General features: G+C 57.2%; 1 protein-coding gene across 8 annotated transcripts in view; it reads right to left on the bottom strand.

The window, feature by feature from the left end:
- MOGS (mannosyl-oligosaccharide glucosidase) overlaps positions 1-13,161 on the bottom strand; it is a 49,866-nt gene that overhangs the window by 25,016 nt on the left and 11,689 nt on the right. The window contains exon 1 of one of the 8 annotated variants that reach the window (XM_069745005.1): positions 12,292-12,410. The exons of 2 other annotated variants lie outside the window; for them this stretch is intronic. In XM_069745005.1, the coding sequence (XP_069601106.1) occupies positions 12,292-12,325 (34 nt within the window). In that variant the 5' untranslated portion in view covers positions 12,326-12,410. Of the gene's footprint in view, positions 1-6,152; positions 6,254-10,338; positions 10,388-10,697; positions 10,805-11,030; positions 11,080-11,792; positions 11,894-12,291; positions 12,411-13,161 lie in introns of those variants that run through there. 5 more of the 8 variants (XM_069745001.1, XM_069745004.1, XM_069745007.1 and 2 more) reach the window with 5 other exon arrangements.

Here is a 13,161-nt window from a genome sequence, read left to right as displayed (position 1 = left end):
GACACAGACGGGACGGTATATTATATATGGGGGCGGTATACTATACAGACAGGGCGGCGTATATGACGGGGCGGCATATTATATATGGGGGCGGTATACTATACAGACAGGGCGGCACATTATATATGGGGGGCGGTATATTATATATGGGGGGTGGCGTAGATGACACAGACGGGGCGGTATATTATACAGACAGGGCGGTGTATATGACACAGGCGGGGCGGTATATTATACAGACAGGGCGGTGTATATGACACAGGCGGGGCGGTATATTATATACGGGGGTGGTATATTATACAGACAGGGCGGCGTATTATATATGGGGGGTGGTATATTATACAGACGGGGCAACGTATTATATATGGGGGGTGGTATATTATACAGACAAGGGTGAGGTATATGACACAGATGGGGCTGTATATTATATATGGGTGGCAGTATATACTGTATATGGGGGGCGGTGCGCTGTATACGGGGGGCGGTATATACTATGGGGGGCTCTCCGCACTCGTCACCTGTCATCACCCCCCGCCGGCTCCGCGTCTTCATCCCCAGGTACAGCTGCGGCCGGTACGTCCCCCAGTACAGCGCAGGGTCGGTGCATACTGTATACGGGGGGCGGTGCGCTGTATATGGGGGGCAGTATATACTCTGGGGGGCTCCTGCACACGTCACCTGTCACCACCCCCCGCCGGCTCCGCGTCTTCATCCCCATGTACACCTGCAGCCGGTACGTCCCCCAGTACAGCGCAGGGTCGGTGCATACTGTATACGGGGGGCGGTGCGCTGTATATGGGGGGCAGTATATACTCTGGGGGGCTCCTGCACACGTCACCTGTCACCACCCCCCGCCGGCTCCGCGTCTTCATCCCCATGTACACCTGCAGCCGGTACGTCCCCCAGTACAGCGCGGTGTCGGTGTATACTGTATAAGGGGGGCGGTGCGCTGTATACGGGGGGCGGTATATACTATGGGGGGCTCCTGCACACGTCACCTGTCACCACCCCCCGCCGGCTCCGCGTCTTCATCCCCATGTACACCTGCGGCCGGTACGTCCCCCAGTACAGTGCGGGGTCGGTGTATACTGTATAAGGGGGGCGGTATATTATACGGGGGGCGGTACGCTGTATACGGGGGCGGTACGCTGTATACGGGGGCGGTATATACTATGGGGGGGTCTCCGCACACGTCACCTGTCACCACCCCCGCCGGCTCCGCGTCTTCATCCCCAGGTACAGCTGCGGCCGGTACGTCCCCCAGTACAGCGCGGTGTGTACGGGGTCGGTGTATACTGTATACGGGGGGGCGGTACATTATACGGGGGCGGTATATACTATGGGGGGCTCCGCACACGTCACCACCCCCCGCCGGCTCCTCGTCTTCATCCCCAGGTACACCTGCGGTCGGTACGTCCCCCAGTACAGCGCGGTGTATACGGTGTCGGTGTATACTGTATACGGGGGGGCGGTACATTATACGGGGGCGGTATATACTATGGGGGGGCTCTCCGCACACGTCACCACCCCCTGCCAGCTCCTCGTCTTCATCCCCAGGTACAGCTGCGGCCAGTACGTCCCCCAGTACAGCGCGGTGTCTGTGTATACGGTGTCGGTGTATACGGTGTCGGTGTGTACGGGGGGCGGTATATACTGTATACGGGGGCGGTATATACTGTATACGGGGGCGGTATATTATACGGGGGGCGGTATATACTATGGGGGTCTCCGCACACGTCACCTGTCACCACCCCCCGCCGGCTCCTCGTCTTCATCCCCAGGTACAGCTGCGGCCGGTACGTCCCCCAGTACAGCGCGGGGTCGGTATATACTGTATACGGGGGGCGGTATATACTGTATACGGGGGGGCGGTGCTCTGTATACGGGGGCGGTATATACTATGGGGGCGGTATATACAGTATACGGGGGCGGTATATACTATGGGGGCGGTATATACTGTATACGGGGGCGGTATATACTGTATACGGGGGCGGTATATACTGTATACGTGGGGCGGTGCTCTGTATACGGGGGCGGTATATACTATGGGGGCAGTATATACTATGGGGGCGGTATATACTGTATACGGGGGCGGTGCTCTGTATACGGGGGCGGTATATACTGTATACGGGGGGCGGTATATACTGTATACGGGGGTCGGTATATACTGTATACGGGGGGCGGTATATACTGTATACGAGGGCGGTATATACTGTATACGGGGGCGGTATATACTGTATACGGGGGGCGGTATATACTGTATACGGGGCGGTGCTCTGTATACGGGGGGCGGTGCTCTGTATACGGGGGCGGTGCTCTGTATACGGGGGGCGGTATATACTGTAAACGGGGGGCGTTATATACTGTAAACGGGGGGAAGTATATACTGTATACGGGGGGCGGTATATACTGTATACGGGGGCGGTATATACAGTATACGGGGGGCGATGCTCTGTATACGGGGGCGGTATATACTATGGGGGCGGTATATACTGTATACGGGGGCGGTATATACAGTATACGGGGGCGGTATATACTGTATACGGGGGGCGGTGCGGTGTATACGGGGGGCGGTATATACTGTATACGGGGGGCGGTATATACTGTATACGGGGGCGGTATATACTGTATACGGGGGCGGTATATACTGTATACGGGGGCGGTATATACTGTATACGGGGGCGGTATATACTGTATACGGGGGCGGGGCGGTGTATACGGGGGCGGTATATACTGTATACGGGGGCGGTATATACTTTATACGGGGGCGGTATATACTGTATACGGGGGCGGTATATACTGTATACGGGGGCGGTATATACTGTATAGGGGGCGGTATATACTGTATACGGGGGGCGGTATATACTGTATACGGGGGCAGTATATATATATACGGGGGCGGTATATACTGTATACGGGGGCGGTATATACTGTATACGGGGGGGTATATACTGTATACGGGGGCGGTATATACTGTATACGTGGGGCGGTGCTCTGTATACGGGGGCGGTATATACTATGGGGGCAGTATATACTATGGGGGCGGTATATACTGTATACGGGGGCGGTGCTCTGTATACGGGGGCGGTATATACTGTATACGGGGGGCGGTATATACTGTATACGGGGGTCGGTATATACTGTATACGGGGGGCGGTATATACTGTATACGGGGGCGGTATATACTGTATACGAGGGCGGTATATACTGTATACGGGGGCGGTATATACTGTATACGGGGGGCGGTATATACTGTATACGGGGCGGTGCTCTGTATACGGGGGGCGGTGCTCTGTATACGGGGGGCGGTGCTCTGTATACGGGGGGCGGTATATACTGTAAACGGGGGGCGGTATATACTGTAAACGGGGGGAAGTATATACTGTATACGGGGGGCGGTATATACTGTATACGGGGGCGGTATATACAGTATACGGGGGGCGATGCTCTGTATACGGGGGCGGTATATACTATGGGGGCGGTATATACTGTATACGGGGGCGGTATATACAGTATACGGGGGCGGTATATACTGTATACGGGGGCGGTGCGGTGTATACGGGGGGCGGTATATACTGTATACGGGGGGCGGTATATACTGTATACGGGGGCGGTATATACTGTATACGGGGGCGGTATATACTGTATACGGGGGCGGTATATACTGTATACGGGGGCGGTATATACTGTATACGGGGGCGGGGCGGTGTATACGGGGGCGGTATATACTGTATACGGGGGCGGTATATACTGTATACGGGGGCGGTATATACTGTATACGGGGGCGGTATATACTGTATAGGGGGCGGTATATACTGTATACGGGGGGCGGTATATACTGTATACGGGGGCAGTATATATATATACGGGGGCGGTATATACTGTATACGGGGGCGGTATATACTGTATACGGGGGGTATATACTGTATACGGGGGCGGTATATACTGTATACGGGGGGCGGTATATACTGTATACGGGGGCGGTATATACTGTATACGGGGGGCGGTATATACTGTATACGGGGGCGGTATATACTGTATACGGGGGGCGGTATATACTGTATACGGGGGGCGGTATATACTGTATACGGGGGGCGGTATATACTGTATACGGGGGCGGTATATACTGTATACGGGGGCGGTATATACTGTATACGGGGGGCGGTATATACTGTATACGGGGGCGGTATATACTGTATACGGGGGGCGGTATATACTGTATACGGGGGCGGTATATACTGTATACGGGGGCGGTATATACTGTATACGGGGGGCGGTATATACTGTATACGGGGGCGGTATATACTGTATACGGGGGGCGGTATATACTGTATACGGGGGCGGTATATACTGTATACGGGGGGCGGTATATACTGTATACGGGGGGCGGTATATACTGTATACGGGGGGCGGTATATACTGTATACGGGGGGCGGTATATACTATGGGGGTCTCCACACTCGTCACCTGTCACCACCCCCTGCCGGCTCCGCGTCTTCATCCCCAGGTACAGCTGCGGCCGGTACGTCCCCCAGTACAGCGCAGGGTCTGTATATACTGTATACGGGGGGCGGTATATACTGTATACGGGGGCGGTATATACTGTATACGGGGGCGGTATATACTGTATACGGGGGCGGTATATACTGTATACGGGGGCGGTATATACTGTATACGGGGGGCGGTATATACTGTATACGGGGGCGGTATATACTGTATACGGGGGGCGGTATATACTGTATACGGGGGGCGGTATATACTGTATACGGGGGGCGGTATATACTGTATACGGGGGCGGTATATACTGTATACGGGGGCGGTATATACTGTATACGGGGGGCGGTATATACTGTATACGGGGGCGGTATATACTGTATACGGGGGCGGTATATACTGTATACGGGGGGCGGTATATACTGTATACGGGGGGCGGTATATACTGTATACGGGGGGCGGTATATACTGTATACGGGGGGCGGTATATACTGTATACGGGGGGCGGTATATACTGTATACGGGGGGCGGTATATACTGTATACGGGGGCGGTATATACTGTATACGGGGGCGGTATATACTGTATACGGGGGGCGGTATATACTGTATACGGGGGCGGTATATACTGTATACGGGGGGCGGTATATACTGTATATGGGGGGCGGTATATACTGTATACGGGGGGCGGTATATACTGTATTCGGGGGCGGTATATACTGTATACGGGGGGGGCGGTATATACTGTATACGGGGGGCGGTATATACTGTATACGGGGGGCGGTATATACTGTATACGGGGGGGCGGTATATACTGTATACGGGGGGCGGTATATACTGTATACGGGGGCGGTATATACTGTATACGGGGGGCGGTATATACTATGGGGGTCTCCGCACTCGTCACCTGTCACCACCCCCCGCCGGCTCCTCGTCTTCATCCCCAGGTACACCTGCGGCCGGTACGTCCCCCAGTACAGCGCGGGGTCGGTGTATACTGTATACGGGGGGCGGTATATACTGTATACGGTGCGCTGTATACGGGGCGGTATATACTGTATACGGGGGTCGGTGTATACTGTATACGGGGGTCGGTGCGCTGTATACGGGGGTCAGTATATACTGTATACGGGGGCGGTATATACTGTATACGGTGCCGGTGCGCTGTATACGGGGGCGGTATATACTGTATACGGGGGGCGGTGCGCTGTATACGGGGGCGGTATATACTGTATACGGGGGGCGGTATATACAGTATACGGGGGGCGGTATATACTATGGGGGGCTCCTGCACACGTCACCTGTCACCACCCCCCGCCGGCTCCGCGTCTTCATCCCCAGGTACAGCTGCGGCCGGTACGTCCCCCAGTACAGCGCGGGGTCGGTGTATACTGTATACGGGGGGCGGTGGTATATACAGTATACGGGGGGCGGTATATACTATGGGGGTCTCCGCACTCGTCACCTGTCACCACCCCCCGCCGGCTCCTCATCTTCATCCCCAGGTACACCTGCGGCCGGTACGTCCCCCAGTACAGCGCGGTGTCTGAATATACTGTATACGGGGGCGGTGCGCTGTATACGGGGGCGGTATATTATACGGGGGCAGTGTATACTGTATACGGGGGGCGGTATATACTATGGGGGTCTCCGCACTAGTCACCTGTCACCACCACCCGCCGGCTCCTCGTCTTCATCCCCAGGTACAGCTGCGGCCGGTACGTCCCCCAGTACAGCGCGGTGTATACGGGGTCGGCGGTGTGTACAGGGGGCGGTATATTATATACGGGGGTGGTATATTATACTGACAGGGCGGCGTATTATATATGGGGGGTGGTATATTATACAGACGGGGCAACGTATTATATATGGGGGTGGTATATTATACAGACGGGGCAACGTATTATATATGGGGGGTGGTATATTATACAGACGGGGCAACGTATTATATATGGGGGTGGTATATTATACAGACAAGGGTGAGGTATATGACACAGATGGGGCTGTATATTATATATGGGTGGCAGTATATACTGTATATGGGGGGCGGTATATACTATGGGGGGCTCTCCGCACTCGTCACCTGTCATCACCCCCCGCCGGCTCCTTGTCTTCATCCCCAGGTACAGCTGCGGCCGGTACGTCCCCCAGTACAGCTCAGGGTCGGTGCATACTGTATACGGGGGGCGGTGCGCTGTATATGGGGGGCAGTATATACTCTGGGGGGCTCCTGCACACGTCACCTGTCACCACCCCCCGCCGGCTCCGCGTCTTCATCCCCATGTACACCTGCAGCCGGTACGTCCCCCAGTACAGCGCGGTGTCGGTGTATACTGTATAAGGGGGGCGGTGCGCTGTATACGGGAGGCGGTATACACTATGGGGGGCTCCTGCACACGTCACCTGTCACCACCCCCCGCCGGCTCCGCGTCTTCATCCCCAGGTACACCTGCGGCCGGTACGTCCCCCAGTACAGCGCGGGGTCGGTGTATACTGTATAAGGGGGGCGGTATATTATACGGGGGGCGGTACGCTGTATACGGGGGCGGTACGCTGTATACGGGGGCGGTATATACTATGGGGGGGTCTCCGCACACGTCACCTGTCACCACCCCCCGCCGGCTCCGCGTCTTCATCCCCAGGTACAGCTGCGGCCGGTACGTCCCCCAGTACAACGCGGTGTGTACGGGGTCGGTGTATACTGTATACGGGGGGGCGGTACATTATACGGGGGCGGTATATACTATGGGGGGCTCCGCACACGTCACCACTCCCCCGCCGGCTCCTCGTCTTCATCCCCAGGTACACCTGCGGTCGGTACGTCCCCCAGTACAGCGCGGTGTATACGGTGTCGGTGTATACTGTATACGGGGGGGCGGTACATTATACGGGGGCGGTATATACTATGGGGGGGCTCTCCGCACACGTCACCACCCCCTGCCAGCTCCTCGTCTTCATCCCCAGGTACAGCTGCGGCCAGTACGTCCCCCAATACAGCGCGGTGTCTGTGTATACGGTGTCGGTGTATACGGTGTCGGTGTGTACGGGGGGGCGGTATATACTGTATACGGGGGCGGTATATACTGTATACGGGGGCGGTATATTATACGGGGGGCGGTATATACTATGGGGGTCTCCGCACACGTCACCTGTCACCACCCCCCGCCGGCTCCTCGTCTTCATCCCCAGGTACAGCTGCGGCCGGTACGTCCCCCAGTACAGCGCGGGGTCGGTATATACTGTATACGGGGGGCGGTATATACTGTATACGGGGGGGCGGTGCTCTGTATACGGGGGCGGTATATACTATGGAGGCGGTATATACAGTATACGGGGGCGGTATATACTATGGGGGCGGTATATACTGTATACGGGGGCGGTATATACTGTATACGGGGGCGGTATATACTGTATACGTGGGGCGGTGCTCTGTATACGGGGGCGGTATATACTATGGGGGCAGTATATACTATGGGGGCGGTATATACTGTATACGGGGGGCGGTGCTCTGTATACGGGGGCGGTATATACTGTATACGGGGGCGGTATATACTGTATACGGGGGTTGGTATATACTGTATACGGGGGGCGGTATATACTGTATACGGGGGCGGTATATACTGTATACGAGGGCGGTATATACTGTATACGGGGGCGGTATATACTGTATACGAGGGCGGTATATACTGTATACGGGGGGCGGTATATACTGTATACGGGGCGGTGCTCTGTATACAGGGGGCGGTGCTCTGTATACGGGGGGCGGTGCAGTGTACACGGGGGGCGGTATATACTGTAAACGAAGGGAGGTATATACTGTATACGGGGGGCGGTATATACTGTATACGGGGGCGGTATATACAGTATACGTGGGGCGATGCTCTGTATACGGGGGCGGTATATACTATGGGGGCGGTATATACTGTATACGGGGGCAGTATATACAGTATACGGGGGCGGTATATACTGTATACGGGGGCGGTGCGGTGTATACGGGGGGCGGTATATACTGTATACGGGGGGCGGTATATACTGTATACGGGGGCGGTATATACTGTATACGGGGGCGGTATATACTGTATACGGGGGCGGTATATACTGTATACGGGGGCGGTATATACTGTATACGGGGGGCGGTATATACTGTATACGGGGGCGGGGCGGTGTATACGGGGGCGGTATATACTGTATACGGGGGCGGTATATACTGTATACGGGGGCGGTATGTACTGTATACGGGGGCGGTATATACTGTATACGGGGGCGGTATATACTGTATACGGGGGGCGGTATATACTGTATACGGGGGCGGTATATATATACGGGGGGCAGTATATACTGTATACGGGGGCGGTATATACTGTATACGGGGCGGTATATACTGTATACGGGGGCGGTATATACTGTATACGGGGGCGGTATATACTGTATACGGGGGGCGTTATATACTGTATACGGGGGCGGTATATACTGTATACGCGGGGCGGTATATACTGTATACGGGGGGCGGTATATACTGTATACGGGGGGCGGTATATACTATGGGGGTCTCTGCACACGTCACCTGTCACCACCCCCCGCCGGCTCCGCGTCTTCATCCCCAGGTACAGCTGCGGCCGGTACGTCCCCCAGTACAGCGCAGGGTCTGTATATACTGTATACGGGGGGCGGTATATACTGTATACGGGGGCGGTATATACTGTATACGGGGGCGGTATATACTGTATACGGGGGGCGGTATATACTGTATACGGGGGGCGGTATATACTGTATACGGGGGGCGGTATATACTGTATACGGGGGCGGTATATACTGTATACGGGGGCGGTATATACTGTATTCGGGGGGGGCGGTATATACTGTATACGGGGGGCGGTATATACTGTATACGGGGGGCGGTATATACTGTATACGGGGGGCGGTATATACTGTATACGGGGGGCGGTATATACTATGGGGGTCTCCGCACTCGTCACCTGTCACAACCCCCCGCCGGCTCCTCGTCTTCATCCCCAGGTACACCTGCGGCCGGTACGTCCCCCAGTACAGCGCGGGGTCGGTGTATACTGTATACGGGGGGCGGTATATACTGTATACGGTGCGCTGTATACGGGGAGGTATATACTGTATACGGGGGTCGGTGTATACTGTATACGGGGGTCGGTGTATACTGTATACGGGGGGCGGTGTATACTGTATACGGGGGGCGGTGTATACTTTATACGGGGCTCGGTATATACTGTATACGGGGGCGGTATATACTGTATACGGTGCCGGTGCGCTGTATACGGGGGCGGTATATACTGTATACGGGGGGCGGTGCGCTGTATACGGGGGCGGTATATACTGTATACGGGGGGCGTTATATACTGTATACGGGGGCGGTATATACTGTATACGCGGGGCGGTATATACTGTATACGGGGGGCGGTATATACTGTATACGGGGGGCGGTATATACTATGGGGGTCTCTGCACACGTCACCTGTCACCACCCCCCGCCGGCTCCGCGTCTTCATCCCCAGGTACAGCTGCGGCCGGTACGTCCCCCAGTACAGCGCGGTGTCTGAATATACTGTATACGGGGGCGGTGTGCTGTATACGGGGGCGGTATATTATACGGGGGCAGTGTATACTGTATACGGGGGGCGGTATATACTATGGGGGTCTCCGCACTCGTCACCTGTCACCACCACCCGCCGGCTCCTCGTCTTCATCCCCAGGTACAGCTGCGGCCGGTACGTCCCCCAGTACAGCGCGGTGTATACGGGGTCGGCGGTGTGTACGGGGGGCGGTATATACTGTATACGGGGGGCGGTATATACTATGGGGGTCTCCGCACTCGTCACCTGTCACCACCCCCCGCCGGCTCCTCGTCTTCATCCCCAGGTACAGCTGCGGCCGGTACGTCCCCCAGTACAGCGCGGTGTATACGGGGTCGGTGTATACTGTATACGGGGGGCGGTGTATACTGTATACGGGGTCGGCGGTGTATACGGGGGGCGGTGTATTATATATACTATGGGGGTCTCCGCACTCGTCACCTGTCACCACCCCCCGCCGGCTCCTCGTCTTCATCCCCAGGTACAGCTGCGGCCGGTACGTCCCCCAGTACAGCGCGGTGTATACGGGGGGCGGTATATACGGGGGTCGGTGTATACGGGGGGCGGTATATTATATATACTATGGGGGTCTCCGCACTCGTCACCTGTCACCACCCTCCGCCGGCTCCTCGTCTTCATCCCCAGGTACAGCTGCGGCCGGTACGTCCCCCAGTACAGCGCGGTGTATACGGGGTCGGCGGTGTATACGGGGTCGGCGGTGTATACAGGGGGCGGTGTATTATATATACTATGGGGGTCTCCGCACTCGTCACTTGTCACCACCCCCCGCCGGCTCCTCGTCTTCATTCCCAGGTACAGCTGCGGCCGGTACGTCCCCCAGTACAGCGCGGTGTATACGGGGTCGGCGGTGTATACGGGGTCGGTGTATACAGGGGGCGGTGTATTATATATACTATGGGGGTCTCCGCACTCGTCACCTGTCACCACCCCCCGCCGGCTCCTCGTCTTCATTCCCAGGTACAGCTGCGGCCGGTACGTCCCCCAGTACAGCGCGGTGTATACGGGGTCGGCGGTGTATACGGGGTCGGTGTATACGGGGGGCGGTGTATTATATATACTATGGGGGGCTCTCCGCACTCGTCACCTGTCACCACCCCCCGCCGGCTCCTCGTCTTCATCCCCAGGTACAGCTGCGGCCGGTACGTCCCCCAGTACAGCGCGGTGTATACGGGGTCGGCGGTGTATACGGGGGTCGGTGTATACGGGGTCGGTGTATACAGGGGGCGGTGTATTATATATACTATGGGGGTCTCCGCACTCGTCACCTGTCACCACCCCCCGCCGGCTCCTCGTCTTCATCCCCAGGTACAGCTGCAGCCGGTACGTCCCCCAGTACAGCGCGGTGTATACGGGGTCGGCGGTGTATACGGGGTCGGTGTATACGGGGGCGGTATATACGGGGGCCGGTGTATACAGGGGGCGGTATATTATATATACTATGGGGGTCTCCGCACTCGTCACTTGTCACCACCCCCCGCCGGCTCCTCGTCTTCATCCCCAGGTACAGCTGCGGCCGGTACGTCCCCCAGTACAGCGCGGTGTATACGGGGTCGGCGGTGTATACGGGGTCGGTGTATACGGGGGCGGTATATACTGTATACGGGGGAGGTGTATACGGGGGGCGGTATATACTGTATACGGGGGGCGGTATATACTATGGGGGTCTCCGCACTCGTCACCTGTCACCACCCCCCGCCGGCTCCTCGTCTTCATTCCCAGGTACAGCTGCGGCCGGTACGTCCCCCAGTACAGCGCGGTGTGTACGGGGTCGGCGGTGTATACGGGGGTCGGTGTATACGGGGGGCGGTATATACTATGGGGGGCTCTCCACACTCGTCACCTGTCACCACCCCCCGCCGGCTCCTCGTCTTCATCCCCAGGTACAGCTGCGGCCGGTACGTCCCCCAGTACAGCGCGGTGTATACGGGGTCGGCGGTGTATACGGGGGTCGGTGTATACGGGGTCGGTGTATACAGGGGGCGGTGTATTATATATACTATGGGGGTCTCCGCACTCGTCACCTGTCACCACCCCCCGCCGGCTCCGCGTCTTCATTCCCAGGTACAGCTGCGGCCGGTACGTCCCCCAGTACAGCGCGGTGTATACGGGGGTCGGTGTATACGGGGGGCGGTATATACGGGGGGCGGTATATACTATGGGGGTCTCCGCACTCGTCACCTGTCACCACCCCCCGCCGGCTCCTCGTCTTCATCCCCAGGTACAGCTGCGGCCGGTACGTCCCCCAGTACAGCGCGGTGTGTACGGGGTCGGCGGTGTATACGGGGTCGGCGGTGTATACAGGGGGCGGTGTATTATATATACTATGGGGGTCTCCGCACTCGTCACCTGTCACCACCCCCCGCCGGCTCCTCGTCTTCATCCCCAGGTACAGCTGCAGCCGGTACGTCCCCCAGTACAGCGCGGTGTATACGGGGTCGGCGGTGTATACGGGGTCGGTGTATACGGGGGCGGTATATACGGGGGCCGGTGTATACAGGGGGCGGTATATTATATATACTATGGGGGTCTCCGCACTCGTCACCTGTCACCACCCCCCGCCGGCTCCTCGTCTTCATCCCCAGGTACAGCTGCAGCCGGTACGTCCCCCAGTACAGCGCGGTGTATACGGGGTCGGCGGTGTATACGGGGTCGGTGGTGTATACGGGGTCGGTGTATACGGGGGGCGGTATATACTGTATACGGGGGAGGTGTATACGGGGGGCGGTATATACTGTATACGGGGGAGGTGTATACGGGGGGCGGTATATACTGTATACGGGGGAGGTGTATACGGGGGGCGGTATATACTATGGGGGTCTCCGCACTCGTCACCTGTCACCACCCCCCGCCGGCTCCTCGTCTTCATTCCCAGGTACAGCTGCGGCCGGTACGTCCCCCAGTACAGCGCGGTGTATACGGGGTCGGCGGTGTATACGGGGTCGGTGTATACAGGGGGCGGTATATACTATGGGGGGCTCTCCGCACTCGTCACCTGTCACCACCCCCCGCCGGCTCCTCGTCTTCATCCCCAGGTACAGCTGCGGCCGG

The sequence above is a fragment of the Ranitomeya imitator genome, chromosome 1 (genome assembly GCF_032444005.1).
Source record: "Ranitomeya imitator isolate aRanImi1 chromosome 1, aRanImi1.pri, whole genome shotgun sequence".
Lineage (NCBI taxonomy): Eukaryota > Metazoa > Chordata > Amphibia > Anura > Dendrobatidae > Ranitomeya > Ranitomeya imitator.
This window is presented reverse-complemented; position numbering and strand designations above follow the sequence as displayed.